Source organism: Xylona heveae, assembly GCF_001619985.1.
Source record: "Xylona heveae TC161 unplaced genomic scaffold L228scaffold_13, whole genome shotgun sequence".
Taxonomy (NCBI): Eukaryota; Fungi; Ascomycota; class Xylonomycetes; order Xylonales; family Xylonaceae; genus Xylona; species Xylona heveae.
The window spans coordinates 694883-720800 of record NW_017264205.1 but is presented as its reverse complement, the minus strand read 5'-3'; the positions used below and the strand labels follow the sequence as shown (position 1 = coordinate 720800).

At 48.5% G+C, this 25918-nt stretch overlaps 9 protein-coding genes across 9 annotated transcripts; 2 read left to right on the top strand and 7 right to left on the bottom strand.

Moving 5' to 3' along the window:
• Position 1: 1 nt before the first annotated feature.
• On the bottom strand, positions 2 to 1873 carry L228DRAFT_45833 (glycosyltransferase family 69 protein). The gene is made up of 3 exons (XM_018336616.1): positions 1310 to 1873; positions 702 to 1202; positions 2 to 646 (listed from the first exon to the last, which is right to left on the bottom strand). Exons 1-3 carry the CDS (start codon positions 1782 to 1784, stop codon positions 162 to 164), a joined length of 1461 nt encoding a protein of 486 aa, XP_018185103.1. The 5' UTR covers positions 1785 to 1873; the 3' UTR covers positions 2 to 161.
• A 1157-nt stretch (positions 1874 to 3030) lies between these two features.
• L228DRAFT_224753 (hypothetical protein) lies at positions 3031 to 6948 on the bottom strand (the record flags this gene model as incomplete). Its single annotated transcript, XM_018330354.1, has 3 exons — positions 3031 to 6614; positions 6676 to 6723; positions 6777 to 6948. The coding sequence occupies 3 exons, from the start codon at positions 6946 to 6948 to the stop codon at positions 3220 to 3222; spliced, it is 3615 nt and encodes a 1204-aa protein (XP_018185102.1). The 3' UTR covers positions 3031 to 3219.
• Positions 6949 to 7616: 668 nt separating this feature from the next.
• L228DRAFT_271339 (Arginase/deacetylase) lies at positions 7617 to 8416 on the top strand (the record flags this gene model as incomplete). The annotated part of the gene is made up of 3 exons (XM_018335521.1): positions 7617 to 7630; positions 7746 to 8056; positions 8166 to 8416. The coding sequence occupies 3 exons, from the start codon at positions 7617 to 7619 to the stop codon at positions 8414 to 8416; spliced, it is 576 nt and encodes a 191-aa protein (XP_018185101.1).
• Positions 8417 to 8475: 59 nt separating this feature from the next.
• L228DRAFT_45804 (hypothetical protein) lies at positions 8476 to 8855 on the bottom strand. Its single transcript, XM_018336614.1, has one exon. The coding sequence runs from the start codon at positions 8744 to 8746 to the stop codon at positions 8534 to 8536; it is 213 nt and encodes a 70-aa protein (XP_018185100.1). The 5' UTR covers positions 8747 to 8855; the 3' UTR covers positions 8476 to 8533.
• On the bottom strand, positions 8747 to 12248 carry L228DRAFT_251163 (hypothetical protein). Its single transcript, XM_018333495.1, has one exon. The coding sequence runs from the start codon at positions 11782 to 11784 to the stop codon at positions 8965 to 8967; it is 2820 nt and encodes a 939-aa protein (XP_018185099.1). The 5' UTR covers positions 11785 to 12248; the 3' UTR covers positions 8747 to 8964.
• Positions 12249 to 12639: 391 nt separating this feature from the next.
• On the bottom strand, positions 12640 to 15584 carry L228DRAFT_285946 (phospholipase D/nuclease). Its single transcript, XM_018336397.1, has 8 exons — positions 14961 to 15584; positions 14594 to 14899; positions 14348 to 14539; positions 13802 to 14291; positions 13609 to 13740; positions 13361 to 13548; positions 13141 to 13303; positions 12640 to 13091 (listed from the first exon to the last, which is right to left on the bottom strand). The coding sequence occupies exons 1-8, from the start codon at positions 15336 to 15338 to the stop codon at positions 12781 to 12783; spliced, it is 2160 nt and encodes a 719-aa protein (XP_018185098.1). The 5' UTR covers positions 15339 to 15584; the 3' UTR covers positions 12640 to 12780.
• A 901-nt stretch (positions 15585 to 16485) lies between these two features.
• L228DRAFT_285945 (UV-endonuclease UvdE) lies at positions 16486 to 18721 on the bottom strand (the record flags this gene model as incomplete). The annotated part of the gene is made up of 3 exons (XM_018336396.1): positions 16486 to 17685; positions 17739 to 18140; positions 18194 to 18721. The coding sequence occupies 3 exons, from the start codon at positions 18719 to 18721 to the stop codon at positions 16486 to 16488; spliced, it is 2130 nt and encodes a 709-aa protein (XP_018185097.1).
• An 861-nt stretch (positions 18722 to 19582) lies between these two features.
• L228DRAFT_285944 (lytic polysaccharide monooxygenase) lies at positions 19583 to 21407 on the top strand. The gene has a single exon (XM_018336395.1). It carries the CDS (start codon positions 19986 to 19988, stop codon positions 21000 to 21002), a length of 1017 nt encoding a protein of 338 aa, XP_018185096.1. The 5' UTR covers positions 19583 to 19985; the 3' UTR covers positions 21003 to 21407.
• Positions 21408 to 21469: 62 nt separating this feature from the next.
• Positions 21470 to 25763, bottom strand: L228DRAFT_285943 (MATE efflux family protein). The gene is made up of 2 exons (XM_018336394.1): positions 23800 to 25763; positions 21470 to 23153 (listed from the first exon to the last, which is right to left on the bottom strand). The coding sequence occupies exons 1-2, from the start codon at positions 25341 to 25343 to the stop codon at positions 21608 to 21610; spliced, it is 3090 nt and encodes a 1029-aa protein (XP_018185095.1). The 5' UTR covers positions 25344 to 25763; the 3' UTR covers positions 21470 to 21607.
• Positions 25764 to 25918: the final 155 nt, after the last annotated feature.

The following is a 25918-nucleotide window of genomic DNA, read 5'->3' as shown; positions in this document are numbered from 1 at the left end:
CAGACTTATAAGAGGTTCATTAAGTTCATAATTAAGAAAAGCAGACGAGCATCCAATTAGACAAAATTTGCTTTTTGATCGGAATATCATGGTTCATCATTAAAATCTCAAGGTTTACAAAATCCAGATGTGGTATAAGTACTGAAAAACAACATTTAGCATTACCGCGACGGTATTGGTAATCTCTCCCACATCTTCTCACCAGGCTTGTGCTGCTTTTTAAGCACTTGAAGAGCAGGCATTCCGCAGAACCCGCCTGGCGCTGCCACTTGCTCAATATCCTCAAATCGATGATATGAAGGGCTCCATGTGGTATGATTGACGGTTTCGCCAGGCATTTCAGCACGGCGAGGATTCCATTTCGGTAAGCCAGCCATACTCGTAATCAGACGATGAATGCCGGAATACAGCTTTTCAAATCGCCGTGTTGTCTCCAGCAATTTGTGCGTATGCGCGTCATAAGCGACGCGAATAAAAGGATTCATGTAGATTCCCTTGAAATTGCCAGCGTTTGTGGCAGCAGCTTGGATATCTGCGTGGATAAGGCAGCACTCTGAACTCTCCCAGTACAATTCCTTTTCGGCGCGGAATCGGAGAGGCGGCTCTGCATTGGGATAAATAGCATGTCCGGGAGATGATTGAAAATCTAAAGACAATTAGTACTTGTAAAACAACCTATCAAAGGCCAAAAGAGACACTACCTAGGCCGTTAGGCAGTCCGGACGACTTTGGCGGCTGAAACCACTTTGCGTCAAACGCAACCATTCCTCCCCAGCAGCTTTGTACCTGGACCGCATCTGTGCCGTCCAGAACTTGATCCCGACTCTTGCCAGGTGCAAACCAGGGGTAGAATGGCACACCCATGCTGAATCCCTCAAAATCTCGACTAGCAAAAGTGTCATAGAATTTGAAAGGGTTTATAAAATCTAGCGCACATGCAGCTGTGTATTGGGCACGCCCATCCGAGTCTGCATTGGTGGAAAATAGAAGATCCGCTGCGTCCCTTGGGGAGAAGACAACATCGTTGAGAAACAAAATCTTATCAAACGTAGTGTATTTCCCAACCCTTTCAAGGGGTTGAATTGCTCGATTTCGTACAGTTGCTAAATATTCGATTCGCTTTGTGCGTTTCTCTCCTGAAGGGAGTTCGACTTTTGGGATGTTTTCAAAGGGAAGATGCTCCGAAGTAATTGTTGATCTGCCTTTTGATGGTAGAGAGAAAAGAATCAGCTGTCTATACCTTCAAAGGGTATCAATCTCCGGGTTTGATATTATTGTGTGCAGATGCCAAGGCCGTATGTCATCTTACATTTGACTTTCTGTCGTAGTTCTGAGAGAGCTTCCCTGGTATCTGAGCCGCTATCATTTTCGTAGATGCTGAGGTACGTGTTCTCAGGGCCAAGCTGCTCGATCAGGTGTAGGAGAGCTTCTCCCCAAGCGCCTCGTATCAGGCCAGCATCAACGATATTGGCAGCTATGAAGACCTTTTCATTGTGCGGATTGGCGCCAACGTAGTGAGGCGGCCGATGGACATAAGAGGGGTTGAACAAAGCAGTGAGGACGACCAGCGCGAGAACAACAACAGGTATAAAGATGAGCACGACTTTCCCCAGTTTACGACCCGCACTTGAGCCGGACACTAAAGCGCAGCATGTGTCTCTGCAAAGGCACCAAGTCTTCCTGAGCGCAGCAGTATAGAAATGAGACTCGTTTTTCTCAAATGGGTCTTTCAGTCCTTCATTCGAGGTGGGCAATAGCTCATAGGAGTGGGCCTGACGCCACATTGCGCATGTAAAACAATAGGCAGAGGGTTGAACGAATGTTGGTTCGAATGCAGAGACAACTTCGATAAAGTATAAACCTCTCCATCTTTACTGGACTTCGCCCGTCAAAGCCCCCGGTCGCAGCCGTAACAATCAAGGGGAGAATTTGCTCCACCACAGCGGATCTAGGATGCATATCCTCAAAGGCTCTCCACCGTCAGGGGGCAGTGGATTCGAGAAAGAGAGCAAGAGAGACCCTGAACAGAGCGAACCCCACTGCTGGGTCCATCCCCACTCGATCCTTGCAATGGCAGTGCTGGTGAGTTGGGATATCTAGAGTATCTGGCAAGATCCATGTCGTTTTCCCGAATCATAAGCAGATGACTTTGTACGGAGAAAAAGAAAGAACACGAGCAGATGGTGTCGGAAGCGGCCCGTTCAGTCTCTTAATGGCGACGGCAACTTGAAGAAGAGTGCGCCTAACGGTGACCAGAAAAAGCCGTTATGCTTCACTGGCCTTGAACTATCGCTGTAGCCGACTGACTGCACAAATACTGCACTGTAATTTGCACATGAGGTAAAAAAGGGTCCAATTCAATTCGGACAGATGGTGGACCGTGACCCGCAAAGAATGGTTCTAGTAACCTCCGAAGCCTCGAGTAGTGTAGAATCATTTAGGCGGTAACATTAATGATGCCGGCGGCGTGGCTATTAGTCGTCGCTAGGCAGCGGCCATGGAGGCTTCAAAAGGGGCATTTCCGGAGTTCAGGGACTCCCATGAGCTGCAGAGTATTCGGATTGGTTGATATAACCGAGAACAACCTCCTGCCAAGACAGCCGATGTGGAGATGGGAAGTGATGCTTGTCACATTTGGCCTCTAATTGCCGCGTTAGATGAAGGCTGTGCTATAACAATCAGTATGATACGTACGAAGGGCGTACACTTTATCTCCGTCCGGAGCAAACAAGACAGGGAGAAGACTGTACGAGAACGGAGTACAGTGGACCAAACAAGAAACTATTGGTCAGTGCTTCTGCATCTGCGACGTATCAGAGAACTCAGTAGATTGTCCGAATATAATTAGAACGAACTCCGTACTATGTGGTCGTTCTTCGTTTCCCCCTCTTCCAAAAGCATCTCGCAAAAGGAAAACACGTGTTCAGGAATGTGTGATATTAGCTCGCAGTGCATTGGAGAACATCGTCCGATCGGGTGGATCTCATGCTAGTATTCATCTTTACTTCACTTTAACTTGACAGTCATGATTATCCCTTCAGCAAGGGAGACATATGTAAGTTTTTTTTTTAGCAAATGATGCCTTCGACATTCTAATAATATCCGTGCTCATCTCTACTAAATCGCCAATGTGCCCACCATATATACGCCAGAACACGTCATATCTCACTTTAAATTTGGAACCCATATGATGGAAACGAGTTAAACTCTCCTCTCAACTCAACAGGCATTACACACGCTCTTATGCTTCTTCCAGTCGGCCTTTTGACATTCATCCGAACAGTATCTGACGAGCCTGCATCGACTGCATCGGAGTAAACTTCCGCCCCGCATCGAATTAGTCTGACCACACTTGTTGCATCGCTCTGGTGACATCACCGATGGTGCATACGCACTCACATCAAAGGGCTTGTCAACATACGGCACAGAGAATACTGGAGATATTGCAGCCCGAACGCAGTACCGCGATAGGACGTGCCACTCAGGAAGCCCGTCAATAAAGTTTGCCGGGAACTCTCCACGGCCACAACCGCAGACAAACGGCTTCGACGGCTCGACAGAAATTGGAATTTGCTCGCTGACGCCGTACTCACAAGAAGGACGATGCCTGTGTGTCCTACACCTTTCAATAAAGACCGGAAGAATCGTCTTCCACAGCTGCAGTTCCCGCTCGTCCACCGTAATCGAGCAAAGCCCCTTGTCCTGGAGAGACCCCAGAGTCGGAGCGATCTTGCGTACGAGATCTATGGTCAAGGGAAGAAGCGCAGAGTCGAGAATAACATTCTGGTTGGAAAGGTCAATGCGAATCCCTGAAACAAAGATGAGCATATTTATCCCCGATCCATGCAATGGAAGATTGATTCCGAATATCCGAGCAGGATGACCCTGTAGACCAGTGAAATGCATAAACATCGAGAAGATGGAGTCCTTGAAGTCCACTCTGACGTCGTTCCGGGTGGTGTCCTCCTCGGTCATGGACTTTTCTCTCAGCGAACGTTCACTAGACGAAAACATTTGCGAAGTGATTGTATTAATCCAACTCAGCTCCTTGATAAATGAACCATCCAAAATGGGAGAGCGGTCGAGATTTAGCCATGGAGCATTCCAGATAATCGGTTGACCAGCTTCGACATCAGTAGGAAACATAAAGTCGGGGAATCTGTCAATTTCCGTAGGGTGGACAAGAGGCACTTCAACCTCGACATATCCAGACTTTCTTGCTACTCTTGTTTTGCCCAGAGAAAGTCGTACCGGGGTCGGGAATTGCAGAGTGTAAGTTCCGATATCAATCCCCTGACCAATTGTAATTCTGATTGCGCAGGCACTTTGCTGTGTAGAAGCGACCAACCCACGGTTGGTCAATAGTGATTTGATAATTGGCATGACAATGGTGACACGACCAGTTAGAGTCTTTATATGGCCTCGTTGCAAATCTGCTGTCAAACTCATTCGGTCGTAATTAGCGGAGAAAGATTGAGTCAAGCTGTCCGCAGAAGCGGACACCGACGGATATCCGGATTGGTTAGGGAGGAATTTCGAGATGTAAATATTGTCCTGACTTTCAAGATCCGTCTCAAAAACTTTCAAATCCGGACCAAAGAACTGAGCGTACTTGAAAGCATAAATCATTGTGTTCATGACCCTAAGTGCAACTGTTTTGGTTTCAGGACCGTGCAATATTTGTGAAGTTGCGATATAGAATGATACAAACATGTCGGAATTTCCTGAAATACCGTTTGGATCTTCGGAGAACCTCAATGAAAAATTGTCCTCCTCCCTTGTGCCACTTAGTGCAGGTTCTCCAAATGATAATTGGATGCTTTGAAAAAGATCCTGCTGGAATTCAGTCGAAGATCTGCCGCTGGATTGAACGCTGACTATGAGCGCAGGTGCAATGAGTGTTTTCTCTGCAGCATCCCTTAGAGCATTTACCTTCGCTCGTGGAATCCGAACAGTCATTGCAACGACAGGCGGTACATCTTTCCAATTGGAAATTCCCCGAGAAGAGTGCGACCGCTCCATATTGTCGAAAGGTGGCTTAAGTATTTCGGCAGTGGGTATCCCGCAAAGATACAAGGATACCAGCACTTCATTCAAGCAATGATTCCCAAGTCGCGAGTTTTTGCTATTCAGGCGCTCAATAAAGCGAGACATAAATGTTGTCCAGTCAACCGATGCCCGACTCTTCACGATACCTAACAAGGCAGCAACGCTTGCTCGGGTATAGCATGGGAACGTAATATTTCGAAGACCCTCGGAAGTCAAAGTAAGGCTCTCATGAATATCCTCGTGCTTAAACATCTCAGATGCGACGTTGAAAATAACGTCAGCTAGCAAAGATTCATCAAATCCAACCTTGTAAGCGTGTAATGTTGACAGTAATGCCGTCGAAAACACAGATCTCTTCCATGCAATGCGATTACGCATCTGTCCTTGGCTGTTTCCAGAATTGTTGGGGTTTGAAAGCATCTGGAGTACGGTGTCAGGAAAGGTTGAGGCCAACGATGCGTTGGTCCAATACTCCACCGGGAAAAGACCTAGTAAGACAGACATGGCCGCACAGTCGCCACAAAGGAGGTTCTCGATCAACTTCTGAAAATCTGCGTCCTTTCTGACCAAGAGTTCGGTATACAACGTTGATGTCGAACGACGCTTGAGCAAGGGGGCCGCCGATAGCAAGACATTGAGAGGCCCAATGTGATCAGAGAGATTGGAGGTATCAATTACATCAAATACTATGGGGCCTCTTTCTTGGCGACCATTCCCGCCATTCAAGATCAATGGATCCACATGCCACGAATCTCGATACCAGTTGGCTGATATGTTGTTTCCGCCATTTTTGGTCATATTCTGAAGTGTGTGACAGAATGAAATTGCATCAGATGCCACAAAATAAAGATTTGCCATATTCTGACGGACGCTGAGCCGAAATGAATTGGCCCACTCTCTGAACTCCTCTTGGGCTGCTAAGGTGGCCTTTGACATGGTCGAGTTATGGGGTTCACTAGAGCGTAGGGGCGAACCCGGTGCCAGGGGCGCAGATGCCGTCGCCAGATGGAATCCTGCAAGCGGGTGCGTCCCGTAATGAAGGGTGAGAGGCTCAAGAACCGCAGGGGCGAATGTAGGATTTGGAACGAGATCATCCGAAGTATATCCTGCTGTGGTACCATTTCTCCAGTACTGTTCGTACAGAGGAGCAATTGCCCTAGCAGCATCCGGTGTGAAAATCGGAAAGACCGATCGAAGAAGGGGCATTGGATCTGAATCCCCAATGACTTGTTTCCTTTTGTCTTGCGCTCGTCGAATCCCAGCCCGGTAGGCTCTTTCATATGACCTTTTCTGATCCGCGTCCAACCTGCCAACTGCATAAGAACCCCAAATAGCTTTTATTTGTTTGAATGTAGTTTCATCGTAAAAGTGAATGAAATTGCCATATTTGCCGTTCTTCCAACTGCCGAGTGACTCAGAGAGAGACAAGAGTATTTGAACGTGCGTCTCAAGAAGGCGACTCGATTCGTCTTCGAGGAAGAGGTCATAGTAGATCTTCCAAATGGTTTCAATATTCGTTTCTTCGGCGTATTCCAGAATAAGCGTATACAATAAGATATTTCGAGCTCATCATTCGGTCAGCACAGAGAGAACATGAAGGAGAGGTTCTTAAGAGTTTCTTCATACCAATGGTAGTCGCTTGGATGTCACAGCAAGCGAAAGTAAACTTCTTCGCTTCCAGTTGTCAGCTTCGAATCAATTCCCAGCAGTGGTAATGGCTAACAGACCAGATTTAAGTTCGCTGTATATGGTGAAGAGAACGTTTCGAGCGTCTCCGCAACCCAGCAAGAGCACGTCCGCTGAAGTTCCGGGCGGGAGATCCTGAGTCAGGCATACTGCAGGGGTATTCCCAAGCGGATAGGAAAGGTTAACAGGGTCAATTATGACCGGACGTAACATCTTGGCCGTTGACCAGTGTGGATGAAACAATTCCAAAAGGGAAAGGCGGCGATGTTGAAGCTCTGAAGCTTCGAGCAGGATGCTCATTGGGCGCTAGTCAGAATTTGGAAATGTGATTGTTTGGCTATCCCTTATCGCTCTTATCGCTATCCGTGGGGAATGGAAATCAACTTCCCCGCCATTTACGATCAATTATCCGGATACAAAGAGGCTTCAATATTTTAACATTCTGATCTGTATTAAATTAAATGGATGTATATAATGGTCGATGGATCTTTACAAGTACTGGCGGGGTTGAAGCACTTGAACAAGTATTTTAAGTACCAGACCTTCCCAAGGGGCACTTACCAGCTCAGTCAAGGATTGTCTCCGGAGATACTGCCTTCGAGGTATACTATTCCCCTACCTGGAGTATAGCATGGCGTCACCATTGTGTACTGCACCCCTCATTGAGTGGTAGAATAAGTAAATAAGCCAGCTTATCCTCTGTCAATTCTTATGATTCAACTTGAAGAGTAAAATCATTGAAACACCTGGCCCATGAATCATGCTTGTTAATATATTTAGTATTATTTTATTTGCGGTCACAGCCATTGCACATGATGGTCCTTCTCAGAAGCCGATTGCGGGGCCTCTGAGCGGTATATGGTATAATACATTACCTGGAGATGGCGGCACGCAGGTATCAGACTCACTTTCCAGTCTCTCTAGATACATATGTAGAATATTCAACAAGTGCTCATTGTCAATTAGGCAGATTCCATCTTCTCTATGTGTTAACGTCTACCAACAAATAGAGACACCTGGCGCCCAAAAGTCTTTGGCGGTGCACCCAGCAAAATCGCCAGCATCAATCACGGCACTTATTTCTATCATGCGGCGCAGGAAGGGCTCCTAGCCAACGACACGAATATCCATGCAGGGATTCGAACGACAATTTCCGGTCCGTCAGACTACGAAAACGACGGCTATTGTGGCTTTGAAATTGTTGAAGCTAGAGAGATTGACATTATTGGTATTGATGGAATCATCAAGAAAATCCGAGACCGCGTAGGATCGGAGCGGCCAGTGTATTGGTCGATTGATATTGACACATTGGATCCAGCGTGTAAGCCAAGTCCCGTTACTGTAACGTTTTGATGGCGCAAATAGCACTATTATGAGAAGCACAAGCAAAAAAGGAACTGCAAGAGGGGAGCTAATGCAAAAGTAAGTAGTCGCACCAGCTACAGGTACACCTGAAACAGGAGGCTGGTCGACTCGCGAACTGCGCACAATCCTTCGTGGTTTGGACGGGATCAATCTGATTGGGGCCGACATCGTCGAGGTCGCACCTGCGTATGATACGAATGCCGAACATACAACCATGGCAGCGGCGGATGCGCTGTATGAGGTATTGACCATCATGGTGAAGAGTGGACCGCTGAGCGGGATGGCAAATCCGGGCAAGGGGGAGACTACAGGTTAGTTTCGCGCCACGATCCGGGCCAATCTGGTGATTTACGTGAGTTCGACATGTGTGGATAAGTCTTGGTAAACAATCCCTTACCACAGTTGTCACCGGTTCGGAAGATCAACTATTAAATTATGCGAGAGGACAGATGTACTGAGACGCATCGAGTGGAATGGAATTGAATGAGAGCGGAACGGGCATTCCCATTGGAGTTTGGCCTGGAGCGATGGTTTGAAGCGGTTGAATCGCTCTGGTGTTTTTTTTTTTTTTGCTGCTGCTGGGTGAGGCATGACAATTGTAGGTGAGAGTGAGCAGTAATTTAGATGGAGAGGAACGAAGAGTCATGACCTTCAGTAGCAAAGCCAAGGGTGATAAAATTCGAGCGACATGAATTCATTGAGGAATTGAAAGTGGTCCATGAGATGTATGAAGAATTCTGGCTATGCAGAAAGAAAATGGAAATCAGAAAGATACAGCAATAAAATGGCCATGAAAATGACGACTGCCTAGCCCATGATTGAAACACACTATATAATACAATGACCCTTGGGTATACATTGCACCTACGCCTTCTTTTCAGCCTCTGCTTGAGCCCTTGCTTCAGCTTTCGCCTCTCGTCGCGCTTCCAGATCGGCAAATTTCTGAGCATGCTCAACGAGCTTGATTGCATCATCCATAACATCGGAGCCCTCACGCCACGTGCGGAGAATGACATCCTGGCGCTCCAAAAGCTTCTGAGCGCGAGCGAGCCGGCGATTCCATAGTTCAACCTTTTTGCTAACGGGATGGTACTGTTCTTGGCTGTTGTTTCCTGAGCCATTACCTCCTCCAGCACCACCCAAGTGGGGGAGATTTGGATCGGAAAAGCTATTGGAACGGGAGGAGAAGCCGCGAGGCTCGGCGCCATGTCCACTAGAAAGATTTTGAAGGGAGCTTGTACTTGCGTTCCATCCACTTGCCAGTCGGCTAGTGGCAAAGTGTGCTGCTGCTGCGGGATAGGAAGTGAGTGTGCGACGTGGCGGCGGCGTCGGTGGAGGTGGTTTTGCTCTGCTGCTATAAGCAGGAGGAGATGAGCTGGAAGATGTATGATATGGTGCGGATGCGGTACTCGAGCGGACATTTGTCGCCGGACGCGGCGGCGGCGGCGGCGGAGGAGTGGGTTCGGCACTGTGTACCATCGTTGAAGGGTCAGCGTTATAAGCGGAAGAAACTTTCTGTCGGAGAACGGCGCCGTACCCCTGTTCTTCGAGCGTGGAGTGGCTGTTGGCTGAAGAATCAGGAGCTGGTTTGCGCGAAATAGTCTGTGAAGGACCGATTGATGCAGGCTGCGCAGCTCCAGAATATTGCCTCGGCTTCGGAGGCGGCGGCGGGACACCCTTTTTGTTATTCTCAGATGCAGCATTGCGTAGTCTGGCTTGTTCGATAGCTTCCTCCGAGTTGCTACGGAGAGCCGCCGGTTTCGTTGGTCGAGGCGGTGGTGCCGGCTTGGGTTTTATCGGCGTGAAAGCGTTCTTCAGTTGCTCCAAGCCATGGTCGTAAGCAGGTCGGCGAGCTGGAGGCTCTTCTGGCAGTAACACATTCTCAATATGTTGGGGATAGTCATCCTCCTCTTCATCAAGATCAATAAGCGGGCTCGTGTAGGTTCGCACTTCTGAGCCGCGTCTGGGTGTTCTGGGCGGCAAAGCTGGTCGCATCTCCAAGGCGTCGCCTCTGCTCACTGGCCCGTCACTCGTACTTCTGGAATGACTTGATGAGCCTCCAGAATCGCCACCGACGGGCCCGACTGATGAGTCGAAAAAGTGTTTCCTCTGAGGCGTGGTCACATCACGGATGAACACACCCAAAACTCGACCAGGATGAGCCAGGGCCACGTCCGTATAGACCTCCAGGTCTGCTTCTCCACTATCACCAACAAGGATAAATTTCCTCTTAGGAAAATCCTTTAATATCTTCTCGAGCGCGCTCTTCTTTCTCTCGGCGACTGGCTCGAATATCCCTTGGAGCATCCCAGTATATGCCTTGAGGTGGAACGAACCTGGCGGTAGACCGGCCTTTGCAAAATAGCTTACCAACAGAGGGTACAGCTGCCATGGCGAATTAGATACATAATGCATCTTGACACCCATTTCGGCAAGTTTGCTGTACCACTCTTTCACCCCATCGATTGAGAGTTCGTCGAGTTCTCGGATGAATGTATTTCGAAACATTTCTCTTGCGCCGCTGGCGACACCAGAGTGCTTGATAGTGTCATCAATGTCACTAATGACACTCACTCCGACGGGTTCGGTTATCCGTACTTCGGTCATGGCTGAGAGGTCCTCAGATGCCAATACTCGAACGTTCTTTGGAACAAAATCCAGAGCTGCGCGTACAGAAAAATGACCCGAATCATCCGTCATAACGGTTCGCGACCTGGAAGTGTTCTCATCATAAAAGAAGACAGTGATGGGGGCGCCAGAGAGCGGATTCGTCAAAAATGGTTTAAGTCGGGCCATCAAATGAGCATTGGCCATTGCGAGCTGCTCTGGATTCATGTTAGAAGGTTGGTTCCAGGACGCTCTTTTGACAATGCCAGGCTGAGGGTCGCTTTCAGTGACCGCCGAGGTACCGGTCGTTGTGCGGGAGAGTCGGACGGGGGAGGGATTGCGGCTGGTTCGAGCAGATGCCGAATCATCTGTCCTCGGAGTCTCGCTGTAGCCTCCTCGTTTTGCAACTTCTGCCTCGCCCTCTCCCTTTTTCAGGATCGTCTCCGCAGCTCTCGTTACTAGGTCGGCCTCCATCAAGGGATCTCGTCGCTCGCCTACAGGGCTGGTTGATCGACTACTTGGAGCACTTGCTCTTCCCGAAGGCGCAGGAACTCCGCTCAATTGCCGAGCCAAGCCAATCAGTATCCTGTTCTTCCTCGTCATGGGCCCGCGATGAGGAGAGTATATCCATCCCCTGACATCCACGTCAACGACAGCCGTTTCATCCTCGTGCTTCTCCCATTCTCGATGCCAGTATTGTGCATCGCCTGTTCCCGATATCTGAGTTTGGTCGGATTCTACACCTGTCGGCTGGCGCATGCTTCCGTACTCGGGTCGCCGCCGCTCACTCTTAACGTGTCGACGGGCATAACTTGGAAAGAGCACCATCTCTTCATCGCCGTGTCGAACAATATCCACCTCCGGGAAAGCTCCCGGTATTCCAGCATCGTCGTCGTGAGAGAAAGAGCCTCTATCGCGTCCTGAACGTTGAATGTATGCTTGCTGGTAGGATTGCCGAAGCTCATTGGCCGCCTTTAGATAGCCGGCCAGTTTCCGCCTTCGAGTGTTCTTGTCACGGCCATCGGGGGGTAATGAGCCCCTGCCGTCAATTCCCGCATATGAACCAGGTTGTGTCATCTTGGGGTGCGGAGGAGGAGCATCTTTGGAACGAAACCCCTTGAATAACCTTCCGCCCCTCCTACGTAGAAGTGCTAGAACGCCTTTCCCCGCAGCTCGTTTCTCTCGTCGACGAGTTTGACGGCGAAGAAGAAATTGGTAGATGCGGGAATGGGCTACCTGGCGGTAGTATGGGAGGGTGTCGTGTCTGAAATTAAAGAATCTTGCTCGTGCGCGCTGGCGTGCGACGGGAAATATATATCGCAGTAGAGTCGAAGTATTCCGGGAGCGAGCGAATAAAGACTGAGTAGGCGAGAAGGGAGCCAGAGCGGCGGTTTGGCGGCGAAGAAGAAAAGGAGAGGAATATTTTAGATGCCGAAGTTATCAAAAGGTAAGAACTCTTTTCACCAAAAGAATTCCACCTTTTGCTGATGGGAGGTAGCGTGAGGTCTATAGGGTTTGACTGTTGTCGTGTCTCGCTCTTTAGCTGCAATCAAGGAATGGATTAGTTAGGTGGGAAGGGTAGGTGAGGTCATGCGGCGTATTCCGCCCATCAAGCGAAAGATGCGCCAGAAGTTCCACTGCCATGCCGAACCCGAGAAAGGGGGACGAGGAGGACTCGTCGCCAAAATACCCGTCTAAAATTGGCAGGAAAGCTTGGCCAGAATGGTTCCAACCCTTGAAACGTCAACATGTAAACACGATAGAAAGGCTGGTTGAACGAAAAAGAATTCACGTATACTAATGTAGATAGAGTCGAGAAATGAGCTCTTGCATGAAGTATCCTTTTTTTACTTTCAGAAAATTATTATTTTTATTTTTTATTTTTTTTTTTTTCATTATTTTTCCATATTATTTTTTCTCCCTCTAGATTTTCAAATTATTTTGCACAATTCGGATGAAGCTATTTTGTTTTTGTTTTTGTTTTTTTTTAAAAAAAAAAAATTATGTTAACCATTTGGATATTGAAAATATTGTGTAGATTATTAAAACAGGCCCAAAGAAAATTAAATCCACTTAAAATCCGCCAGCTCCCCTGACTCTTTGCACTGCACCAACGATTCCCTTTGCCCATGCAAACCGACCAGGATCAACCCCAATGGCCCCTTCAGCCTGCTGACCGCTGGAATCTTTCCAAACGCCGTCGGTGGGATCCACTGCACCGTACAAGTGCGTGTTCTCATTTCGGCGGATCCCCTCTAACCACGCCTCGCATACAGTGCGAGAATCGATCATAACGTTGATCTCTTGCGAATGGAACCACGATTGCGTATCCTGGTTTCCATTTCCCTGGATTCCAATGTGTCTGTCCACAACCATCAATTTGACTAGAGACATTAGCACGCATGTACCCAAACATTGGTTTATAAAACTTACTATGGCAGCTGCGCTTTTTGAACTTATTATGAATTGGCCGGGTCTGATCCTTGGCGACATAATTGAAGATGTGAAGACGCTTGCCTTCCTCGGCCGTCAGAGTCGTGTACAACTTGTTCGCAATCATCTCATTGTGGCCTCCTTGGAAAGGTAAAAGTTCTCCCTGCAAAATGGTTAACATCGTCGAGGATATTTTCCTGCTTTGGGGCGTGATACATACGGCGTCATTGTAACCCAGGCAGACATAGTACGTGACTTCCACGCCGCGACGAACAGCTTCCAAGATGGCTGGAATAAGTGGCTCGGCATTCAAATCGGGGGTTTGAATGAAGACGCTTTCTTTGGCGTTTCGCAGCGCTGAAAGCCACGCTTCATTCTGCGGGGTGTGCACAGAGGAGTGGTTGGGTGCTGCAGAATTGCTTGAGCAAACGAAACGAGCAGCAAAATAATCATCAGAGAATGGCTTACCTCCCCATGGCTTCCGGCACACCATAGCCATTGGGAATGGTTCGTGCACCGGATGCGGAATCAGTGGAATCATTTCTTCCTCTGGCGAACATTCTGGGGCATCGCCCTTGGTGTCTGGCTGGATTGTGGTATCTAGATTGACGCAACTCAGTCTTGCTCTGAGAAATAAGCATAGAGTTTTTTGACTACTTACTCAGGTGACGAGTCACGCAGGCCATTTTGCTTTCTCCTGCCTGAGGAGTAAGAACGGACTGAGATCGGCGGATTTCTGCAGCAATGTCGGGGTCATAATGAGGTTCCTTATCCGTATGCTCAGCTAGACGTTCACTTTTGCCTTCCTGATAAATGGCGCCTAGGTTAGTGTTGCCGCTATTCAAGACATCCTCCTGTCGCGACGGCATAGCTGCCTCGCTCATTCCCGGTACCGTAGTTGCTTCAACACCGCCAAGATTGGAGTCGCCGAAATTGCTACCGAAGCCGAATCTCTTCACTTGGCCGTTCTGATCAAATAGTTCCTGAAACGACGTTTGGTCGAAAGTTGGCAGCCCACCCATCGCCGCAGGTGTATTGTGACTTGGAAGCGGCGGTTTGAAGGCATTGTGCCACGAGATGAGAGCGGCGTCGTAGAATGAGTCGACAATAGGTCCTTCTAGATGCACCATCATTTCGAGATTATCATTATCCTGGATGTTTTAGCATTGCGCATCTTTTCTGGGGAAGAAACAAAGGGAGAGCAAACCTGGATATTATTGCTGCTAAGAATGGCAATCTGGCGATCTACGACCATGTACTTTGAGTGAAACGTGCCGAAGACGGGGCGATGAAAGTTTACAACCTCCAAATCAAGGTTGGGAACCTCATCGGGATGCGGTAATTGCACAGCCTTCCCAGTATATTCGCTCGGAGGCACCTTTTGGTGGTTGTCTACTACCTATGCCAAATCAGAAATGTGACACGAATTGTGCCTTTCAATCCAGTTCCTTACCTGTTTAATATTTCCTCTGTCATAGATGATCTTTACTACGACCTTCTCCCCTCTCTCGCCAGCTCTTTTGGATAGTTCACGCAAGGCATTGGTAATGAGCCTGGACGAGGCTGACGCTTGCCAGTAATTGGTCGCCAAATACACCTCTTTCCGGGCGCGGGCGATTACGTTGGACATGTGACGACAAATATCCGGTAAAGGTGCTATGATACTTAAGGGAAGCACGCCTGAGCTTCCCATCAAGGGCGGAGACACGGTGCCAACTAGATGATCATGCTCCAAAGTACACAAAACGTCGTGATAAATCTATTTTCACAGTTTAGCTTTCTGTATGAAGGCTAATTGGAGTGGATGGTATGTGTCATACTCGAAGGAAAAGTTCACTTGGTCGTGAATTGCCCCATTTCCCGCATTCAAAGGCGCGCTGCAGGTCTTCGGCGGTAGGTTCGAGCTTTTTGGGCATAGGATTCTCCGTAGCGACGCTGACAGCGCGCTCCCCGTACAAGTGTTTGACCACATGGCTGACGCTTTGTGTGGGGTTTTTGGCAAGCTCCGACGAGACGGATTGATCGCTCCGACAGAGGTTATAGACCTTCTCAGAGACCATCGTGCTCTTGGGAACCTTCTTCAGATACGGCTGGCGATGGTAATATTCAAGGGTAATGGCGAGACAGATCAAGAGCACAGTATTGCAGATAGCAAGCGCTGACGGGATGGAGTCCCAGGCAACATAGTCGGATAGCATTCTTGTTATGTACGCGGCTGCTAAGGCGACCAGGGGAGTTCTCCGTCTTGAGCTTAGGAAGCGAACGCGGTAGATGGGTGAGGAGACTCTAGCTGGATACGAATGGGTAAATGACGCAGTGCGACCCAACTTGGCAACACTGTATGCCCCGAAAGCTGCCCATTCAAAGGGAGCCGGAAAAAACCAAGCTGGAGATGAATCAAAAAGACGAATCAAGGCTCAGTTCTGCCCCCTCCCGTTTCGGCGGGCGTGGGCTTAGTGCAAAGCTTGTCGCAAAACAAGCTTTTGGTCAAGCCTTTTTCCCAGTGTTCTAGCACCGAAGTCCACGCTGATTTGCCATGGTCATCCTACCCAGTCTATGAGCGGGCTGGTCCTCATTGCAAACTCACGTCCCCTCTTGGACCGCTTTCACTGCCATCGTGGACTTGATCCCTTTCAAAAAAGTTGTTGCCCCTTCAACTGCCAATCAAGGCTGCATATCTTATGACGTCACTGGCGGAGTTTCTTTCCCATCAAACTCCGATTGGATTCCTCTCGTATTCGGTCACTAAGGTACGTACCTATATTCGTAGATACTGCGGGGAAGCTCCTCTGGATGTATGGTAATTGTATGATAAGTACTCAAAACGAAGATTAAAGGCAGAGCTGATGGGACCATCCGGCAGTTCACAGAATGCGTGATGAAATCCAGCCCAATAGGTAGTCCCAAAGTTGAACACAAGTTTAGGCACGCAGCATGAGCAGAGCCTTCCCAATTGGGAAGATCCGAAAACAGAACCGCTAATTTCCTCATTCAGCGAGAAGCATCCCAGAACCTAGGTAGGTAGGTAGGTATGTAAGCAAGAGGTAGTAAAAGCGACACCGTACAACAGTCATGAGGTTGAAATGCTTAGTTTTGTTCATGGCTTTCAATTTGAATCATGGTTTTACCATTTCGTATAGTAGAGACTCGAAAGGCAAAACTAACCATTCCGGGACTTTAAGCCAATCCCGTGAAAATAGATTTAGTGTTGCAGCAAACAAGTGCATGATTGCTTATAATAGAATAGCATCAGACCTTTCCTATCTGAAATATTTGAACAGAAACCTGGATAGGTGAATTGAACAGTTGCAAAAGCTCTCTAGTCAATGCTGCTATTTACCTACTTCAATCCGCATCCTCTGCATAACTGATTCTCTTTGCGCGTCCACTTCTTCTGCTTGGAATGCTGACACTTTCGCTGCGTGTGGCAACTTCCGCATCATGATCACCATCATCATTGTCGTCAAGAGGAACTGACAATCCCGAATCGCTCTCATCTTCCGACATGGGAGGAGTCGGTGTAGCCTTTGATCGTTTGCCCCTGGCGCGACCCGGCTTCTTCAGCTGACCAGCTGGACTAGGCTGCGGCTCTTCTTTAGTGTTCTTCCGCTTTTTCGCTGGTGTAGCCTTTGGCGTGTCACCTTCGTCCTTCGTGTCTTTCTTTTTCGTGACTCTCTTGGGAGGTCTTAACCAGTCCTCCATTCCAGGAGGCCAATACACTCTTCGCTCTGGCCCACCCATACCGACTTCTTCTTCGGGTATCAATCTAGGATGACTGGCGGCCTCTTCATCCTCGAGCTGCTCAGCTACGGCTTCAAGATCTTCATCTGCTTGAGCTCCTTCGACCTTGACCCGGCCCTTCTTCTTTGGCGAGGCTTTCTTTTTGGCAGGTTTTGGTGGTTTGTTCTCGTCCTGACGAACATGCGGAACAATGTCGTTGAACAGATCCCAGCCAGGAAGCCTATACGTCCGCATCAGCTCGAAGACTGCTTGCTCCTTGTCCTTAGCCTCTATCATCAGGTCCATAGTCGGGTCGCAGGGCGGTAAAGTAGTCACTCTTGGCCTGTGTTTCCTCCGTTGGCGGGGGGTGATTGCCTCAACTGTAGGCTCGGAGTAGTGCATCTTCTGAGTCATGCCTTTTCGCATCCAGGTCTGCTTGATATCGTCGTAGAGCCCCATGATATCCAACGTTCCTTCGCGAACCTTGTCCGCGTCGAACATAATATTGTGATGATGATAATCTAGGACGAGCGGAATATTTAACTCGTTGCAAATTGGCAACAGGTCATGGACCGACCAGCTCACATCGTCATTCTCGAGGACTAGCCGGTTTTTGATATTTTGAGACAAGCCTTTGTAATTCTTCCGAAATCTTTCCAAGGATGCCTCCTTGTCCCCATAAACCCCGCCCATGTGGAGGATCATGACCGCGTCTCGATCTTGCTGAGGTGGAAGCTTAAGCAAGCTCAGCATTTCTGCATGATACTCCAGATCTCGAATGGCATTTCGAATGACCTCGGGCCGCGGAGACCCCAATTGAGTGTACTATGAATCAAATTAGCACACACGCAATGTAGTTAGGAAAAATGTTTGCATACCTGACCGGGATGCGTTGTTACACGATGTCCCAGTTGTGCTACCACTTTTCCAAGCTCCCCGAGAGTCTCTGCAGCAAAAGGCTCGAGCTTATATCCGTACTCCTCGTGGCTGGCAAATGGAAACATTTCGCTACTCAACCTCATAAATTTGATGCCGTATTTGTCATTCCACTTGATCATTTTGATAGTGTCTCGCACATTTGCTAGTGCAAGCGACTCAACCCAGGCCTGACCTCGAGCGATATCTGCAGGCTGGTCTTTATCCGGTCTATTTTTGGTTGGGTGTTCCGGCTGGCTTGGATCTTTGAGAGGATGCCGATGTTCCAAAATAGACGCAATGCGACACGTACGAGAGCTAAACACGGCTGGATTACTGAATCGGAGATAAGTACACAGACAAGCCTACTCATTGGATTAGCAGGGCCTACATTGGAGAGTATAAAGCGAGCTCTCACATAGCCAAGTCGACCTTTCCAAGGAAGCGGAAGATAGCTACTGTTCACAGGAGGAGGTCTCCCGAGCGCAGCTTTGACGTCTTCCTCGTCGGCTTCTTCTTCGTTACCGCCCCCATCATCAGGATCAAATGATCGGTCCGCAGCATCACGCTCTTTCTTAAAGCCGTTCAGGCTTTGCGTCGACTTGGCCTTGTTCAATTGAGCTACATTCTGACTGGCCTCGCCATTGGTCAAGTGCTCTGCTTGTAATTCGTCGGACAAGTCAGAACTCATCTTTCGAGTCCGCACAGCTGTTTTTGCTTTCAGTGGAACGCCGTCCGCGGTAGATGTTGAAGCCATGACAGCGTCTTTGCTATCAAGGACGGCCGCACTGTCGCCCGATTTGATTGATCCTGCATTTGGCACCTGAGCTTTGCCTCGAGCTACCCGCGATCTGCTACTTGCCGGAACCGATTCTTTGGTAGTTTCTGAGGGGAGCAAGCGGGCAGCATCTCCGTTGGCAACAGAGGACCGTTTTCTCTTCGCCATGATTCCGGTTGATGATAGAGTCCTGTTTGCTGTGATTAAAGAACGAGAACTGCGTAAAAAAGAAGCAGTATATTTTATATTCAATGGATTTGTGGGTAGTCGAAAGATTCTACCCGGGGTGCGAAGAATCATTCAGTGCAATAACACTGCGCACACGACACATGTTTTACGACACTTTTCACACGCGACGTCACTGCAAAAGAGTTGTAGTGGTTCTTTTGTGGATGGAATTATGACGAACTGCGATCCTGGAGAAGAGACACGATGACAAGAATGGCAATGGATCAGGGGGACCCCTGACGTTCTGGAGAGATCGGGAGCATCTTGAGATCTCTTTCGATCGGCGCTAAAGCGGATGTAAACGTCATTTCCGTCATCCATTTTAGACTTGTTTTTGACTTTCAGCCGCCCGTTACTACTTTAGCCGCGATATACTTTGCAACTCCATTCACTATTATTATGCTGCATAGCCTTCATGCTACCACTTTATTCCTTAATCAATCGGTGTGCAAAAGAATAATTAATTATGCAAGTAGTGATGTCTGTCGCACGTGTGTGCGCTCCGTTCTCTCTCATCTAATTATTTGTATTGCCCTCAACATCAACCCTTGCTTACGCTGCAGTAGTTTCCCGGCTAAGCAATGGCATTCCTAAGAAGAATCCCTTGCCCTAAAAAGGCCGTATGGATACACTTCCGGGGCCCTCGTGGGGGTGCCTTTGCAGCATATTGAGCTTTCTTCGCTTGTGTTTTTTTGACTGACTTTTTTCTCGAGTTCGGCAATTTGTTTGCTATTTCCGTCTTGCTGATTTTGAAGAATATTTGGCGATATTCTGAGGGCGACTCTTCCCTTCTGCTTTCTTCCTTTATATATTTCTTTTCTTTTCCCCGTGACAGCATTTATTGGGTCGCCCAGGAAATACCCGCAAACTTTGAGGAATGCTGACCTTCTCGTCTACCCAACCCTTTTACGTCCGAAGCACGCTTTAGCTTCTGAAGGCATTTCTTGCTTCGTCATCAGAAGTTTGAGATGCAGGGAGCGTAATCGACTATGGCTATTTTCCAGCCGTCGGTCCACCCACCCACGCTGCGAGGGGTGCGGACCTCATCAGGGCCGCGCCCAATGCAATAAGTATACACTGTGAACCCTGAGCCAATCTGCCGACTAATAATATCACGTTATTCCATAGCGACATCTGTTACTGCCTTTGCTATTTCACTTTCTGCTTCTGCCCTGGGGCGATCATCACTGACACGGTTGCGAAGATGAAGCAATCAACACTTGCATATGCTCTGCTCTTGTCTGCTGCAGCCTGTCTCGTAGAGGGACATCGCTCGTCTAGCTACATGGAATGGCCGATCCCGATCAGAGGCCATCTGGAAGTGCGATATGCATACGATGAAATCGACTACAATATGATGGAACCTCTCGTCACACACAGCTCCGATTTCCCTTGCAAAGGATACCTCAAGGACAAGAATATATACACTGGAGCGGTCCTGACATCTGGCATGCAATACAATATGACCCTGATCAATTCATCTCCGAATCATCGCGGGTCGTGCCAGTTCTCTTTGTCCTACGACAATGGTACCAGCTTTCGAGTAATCAAGTCAATCATGGGCGGCTGCGCCACTACGACGAAAATGAACTTCACGGTGCCTTCATTTGCTCCAGAAGGCACGGCGATCTTCGCATGGACATGGATCAACAGAGACCAGCTCCCAGAGTTTTACATGAATTGTGCACAAGTGGAAATAATGAGCCCCTACTCACTGCCGGAATCGCCCAAATCGAAATTGCGGACATCTTTTCGGAAACGAAGCTTCTATGCGAGAGATACATTGTTGGATGAGCCCACCTCAATGGAGCATCTCCCCGAAGTATTCATCGCAAACCTGGAATCGGTCAATAGCTGCAAAACGAAAGAGGGAGAGGCACTTGTGTATCCTCATCCCGGCCCAGAAGTCGAATTCGGAGATGGCGTGAGCCCAGACTCTAAGCCGACTGAGAACCTGTGCGATGATTCCATCCCTCCGCCTCAGACGTTGCCGCAACCAAATAATGATGTACGTTTGGCTGAAGACGGGTTTTTACCTCAGGATGATTCTCCATTGGAAATCGTACCTCGACCTCTAGAAACGTCTCAAGGTGATCATGCGTCTTCGTCTCAATCTCAAGCTAATCCTCCAACGGACAATGCGTCTCAGCTGGAGAATGCTACATTTTCCTCCGCAGATGCTTCCCCCGCAGAGGATTCACCTCTGTCCGGAAACGATTAATCCGGTATTCGCTCGGAATGCGATGCCGGAGCCATCTTGTGCAATTCTCTCACAATCTATTCTCAATGAATTGCTTCAGGGACTGGGTACGTCTTTGTTGGCCAAGTTAAGGATAGTGTGCAGTGTATTGCAGGTAAATTCGAGGACACGGGTTCGCTTGGGAAATGTGGCACGAGCGAGCTCATGTCATGCATTGAGAAAGACGGGAGATGGCATGCCTGCAATATGGGCATGGGGATTGATATGGGTGCCGTTGACGGCAGTAAAGTCTGTGAGAATGGAAGGTCGGCCTCAGATAATGATTCTAATGTTTCTGTTGGTCGATTTGTTCTCTGGTTTTGAGAGTTATTGCATTTATGAATTGCTTTGAGCGGACTATACTTTTGTTAGATGAGTTTCACGACCATTATGTTTTACTAGAGAATTAAATTGGTACACCATCGAGACTCTGTCAGATGCTATACATTCTTCCGACCATATGATCGTCCATGTTTTATTCTTGTGGACGTCTAATATATTCTACGAAGCTTATCCGTTCTAGTCCTTTAAAGATTCGATTTCCTCTCTATAACCAACCGCAGAGCATTTCCTGCATGCATGCAATGTTACGTGTTTTCCGGTTCAAGGCCCGCTAGATCCAGCCTCTGCAAAGCCTTATCAACCTGACACTTCCAATTACCCAAGAGAACAATAACCCACTGCAACACACCGACGAGATACAACGCTATGCACTGGCCGACCCACAGGCCTTTTAATCCCCACCCATGAAAAGCCAACCAAATCCCTAAAGGCAACGCTCCGCAGTAATAACTCAGCAAGTCCACAACCGAGCCGACGTGTTGGCGGCCCATGCCACGCAGACTGCCACCACAACTACCCTTCAAGCCATCTGCTATCTGAAAAAGGGCGACAAAGGGCAGGACTTGAGCCGTGAGCTTCACGACACGGGGGTCATCATTAAAAATCTTCGCATACACATCCTTGACGGCCATGAGCACAGCCAGCACAATGGCGCCAAAAAGCATACTCAGGATCGCAGCGACATTAGCCGCTCTTGCCGCGCCTTTGGCGTTGCGGGCGCCCAAAAGATTCCCGACCCGTGAACTCGCCGCCACGCCAATGCTAAAGGGAATTGTGTTCATGACTTGATCCGTCGTCATAATGACGCTTTGCGCGGCGAGCGCAATGGTCCCCAGTCGTGCTGCTGCCAGTGCGACAATTTCAAATGCCCACCATTCCGTTCCGACTTGAATGACGCCCATGAATGCCAGACGGGCGAACGTGCCCATGTTGCGAACATACGACTTGGACCAGCCACCCCAGCAGTCGCCGCCTCCGACGAAGCGGGTGTAGAGAATCAGAAGCCCAAACGAGAGCCAATAGGATATTCCCGTCGCGATCGGAGCGCCGAGCAGGCCCCAATGAAACACATGTATGAAAAGGTAGTTTAGAAGGGCATTTATTGGCGAGGTGATTAGGAGGACGTATGTTCCCGGACGCATGATTTCTTGCGCTTGGAGGTACTTCTTCATTGCTTCGAAATAGACGTATGCCAGTCCACCCGGGGCAAGGCAGCTTAGAAATCTTGCGCTGCTGGCGGATAATTCGGGGTCCTGGCCGAGAAGCTTGAACACGGGCTCAGAGCATAAACAGAGGAACATAACTGGGATGTAAAATAGTCCGAGCACAATAAAGGATCGTTGCAAGAGTGTGCCGAGCTCGTGGGGGTTCTGGCTTCCAGTGAAATTGGAGGAACATAGCGTATCGAGTGCGGTGGTTCCGCCCAATGCGACCAGCCAGGCCGTGGACATGGCGAACATGTATGAGAACGCGGCAGTGGCAAGGGCTGCAGGAGACAGACGCCCAACGATGAGGACGGATACAGTCTGGAGGGAGTTTTGTAGCGCATATGCTAGGATAACAGGGATAGAACTGCGTATGAGAATCCAGAATTCTTGTAAAACTAGTCTTGTCTGAGCTTTGATGTTGTATTGGGGATCGTGAACAGAGCCTTCCTCGACATGGGCATCTTCGACATGAGACGGATGTTTGTGGAGAAGATTGGTCGTCTCATTTGGAGCTTCGTTGATCAGTTCATTCTCAATGGACGTCTGATGCTCAGTACACCCTGCTGGATCCCCAGAACGGTGACTAATATTGGCCGTGACTGATGGATAATATTGCGTTCAGGCTCGGAGAGTCAGCCCCGCTATCTTGTTGGTCGACTTAAGAGAAAGCATGCGGAGCTCAATCCGCGGATTTTTATATGAAAAGCAGAATTGTAAAATATACAATCATTCAACGTGGAAGAAACAGTCAAAGACGCATTAAAACAATTGAACAGCACAAATCGCTTCGAGAGAACCGAATATTAACGTCACTTGATTGCCCAACTCTATTGCATGGCAAAGTGAATGAAATCACCCAGAGACTTTGCGTCTTTCAAAAGAAATGCTTCAGGGCTCCCAACCTTTGTTCGCCCGAGTCCCTGAATGTAATGGAAAAGATGTTAATTTGTTGGTTGGGTAAGGGACGACGAAAAGGACCCGTGCGGGGTCAAGTCGGCAGCTGCGATAACGGACTCGGTCAGCCAGACTCCGTTAAGAGTTCATAACTGTGACTACTAAAATGATTAACTACGGGTCAAATGCGACCACCAGGATTATTTGGAATCAACTATCATATCCATCTGCCACGTTTCCCCTATTTAGTTTGATTGAAATTTCATCTTCAGTCCATCAGTAGTAAATTGATTATATATAACCTGCATATAATTGTTATCTCATGGGTTTAGTACTCTTCATCGAACCGCAACTCTGGCGGTACACAGAGGTTGCGCTCGACCTCGGAAACGTTGGGATCCGAAAGACCATTGTATATCTCCGCGCCATAACTACTAAGGAGAGGCCGAGTCAAGAATTTCCTTAAGCGCGGCCGCATATACCAACTGTATGTAAGACGTTCATCGCAGATCTCCCTTTGCCATGGCATTGGTTTTAATTTAGCTCCTCCTGCAACCTTTCTTTCTAGATCCTCCTTATAGTATGGGTTCTTGCTCGCCCGGAATTCTGCCTCATCCATCAGAGCCTCGTCTGGCTGCACATTAAGCTGGTCGTAACCCTGCCGATAGTCCATCATCATATAGACACGGGCAATAGCTGGCTTCATGGACGGGGCTATTTCAGCAAGCTCTTCATATGTCTCGCGAGAAGCAATGCGAGGATACCAGATGAGATAGGGTAGGGGTTTAACGCCTTCTTTGATACGCGTCAGGTCATCGTTCATGATAAAACGGGCTGTGATGGCCTCTGTTATCCAGTCGCTCTCGTTCTTTTGCAAAGACCAATACTTGGCAAACATGGTGTTATGGTAAATGCCCCTAACAACGCATGCAACCTCGCACGTTACAAATCTAGGACGTCGTAGTCGGGCATATCGATCAATGTCGCCGTAGTACGCTGACATCAAAATGAGCAGGTCCTTGTCGATATCTGGGAGATGAGTCGGTAATGCAGCGCAGAGGTAGCTTGTCAGATCATCTGCTTGCTTTGCTGCGGCCCTGGGGGTCTCGTGGTCGTCAATGTTCCAATCCTCAGTAATATTAAAGTTTTCGAAATCGCTGAAGTCGTGGTCTTCTTCTTCGCCGAAATCGAATATGTCAAGGTCAGGTCTTTTGACTTTTTTCTTGATTTCCAATAATGAGCGAACAGCGGTGTCACAGTTCAGACGCCCAGGAGAAGGGCTATCGATATCCACGGTGCGATTGTAGTCATTCATGACATTGTAAATGGTATCATTGGCCATAACCATGTCAAAGATGGCGGAATGACCATTGCTTCGAGCCTCTTCGGCGATGTGTACTTCTGGAAGGATATCAAGCTCCTTATACAAGTCAACATAGCCAGCCACAGCACAGGCGCGGCCTACGTGATACTTGAGTTGTGGATAGCGATGTGCGAGCTCCCGGTAGGTGGCCTCTGTGGCCACCTCGGGATGCCAGATGCAATAGGGAAAGTCATCCGGGTGATTCATATCCGGGATGCTATTGCTCATAATACTGCGAGCATTCAGTGCGCGGGTAAATTCAGGTAATACACCATGAAGTTCCTTTGCAAATCCGGGGTTGTACCGAATTCCCCGAATGACGCAGTATCTTGGTGTTGGCCGGCCGAGAGCACACGGGACTTGCTTGCCATGAATGGCTGACCTCCAGTCCTCTAGATTCCAATCCATATTCTCCAAGTCCGGCACATTCTTGCTCACTCTGCTACCAACAGTTTGGCCATCAAGGACGCCACCTTCATCCCGCATTGTGCACCCCGGAGGCAGCTGGGATTCCATTTGCGGATTGGTGCTAAGACCAAGAAAATCAAGAAAAAAGTAATATTTTAAGAAGGGTAAGAAAAAGCAAAGGAGCCAAAAGATGGACGTGGAAGAAATTTTCAGGAGAGGGAGGCGATGCGGGGGACAGATCTTACTCTGTATGCAAGTGCACGGCACGGAATGTAGATATAGCTTTGCAAGAGCACACGCTGTAATATTGTTACTCGATCAGGGTGGGTACGGTGAATAACAATGGCGGGAGAGCGAGGAGTAAGGTACTGTAAGTGAGTCACACACATAACTAGGGGAAGGGTCCCTTTTAGGCAAGATTGTTACCTTGGTCAGGCTAAAACCTGCCACAACTGCTCCGGCAAATCCACACGGTAAAACATTGAAGCTCTCGAACAATCCAGAGATGAGTATTGATTAGAAAGTGATGGATTCTTTTCAATAAAGCAGTAATAATGTCCAGAGAGGATGTCTTGACGTAAGAAACCGACCGCTAAACGCGACAGCAAGAACAAGCGAAAACGTTGTGAGCCGCCTTCAGGTATACCGTATACCTACCTTACCTAGATAGGTACCTAAGGTAG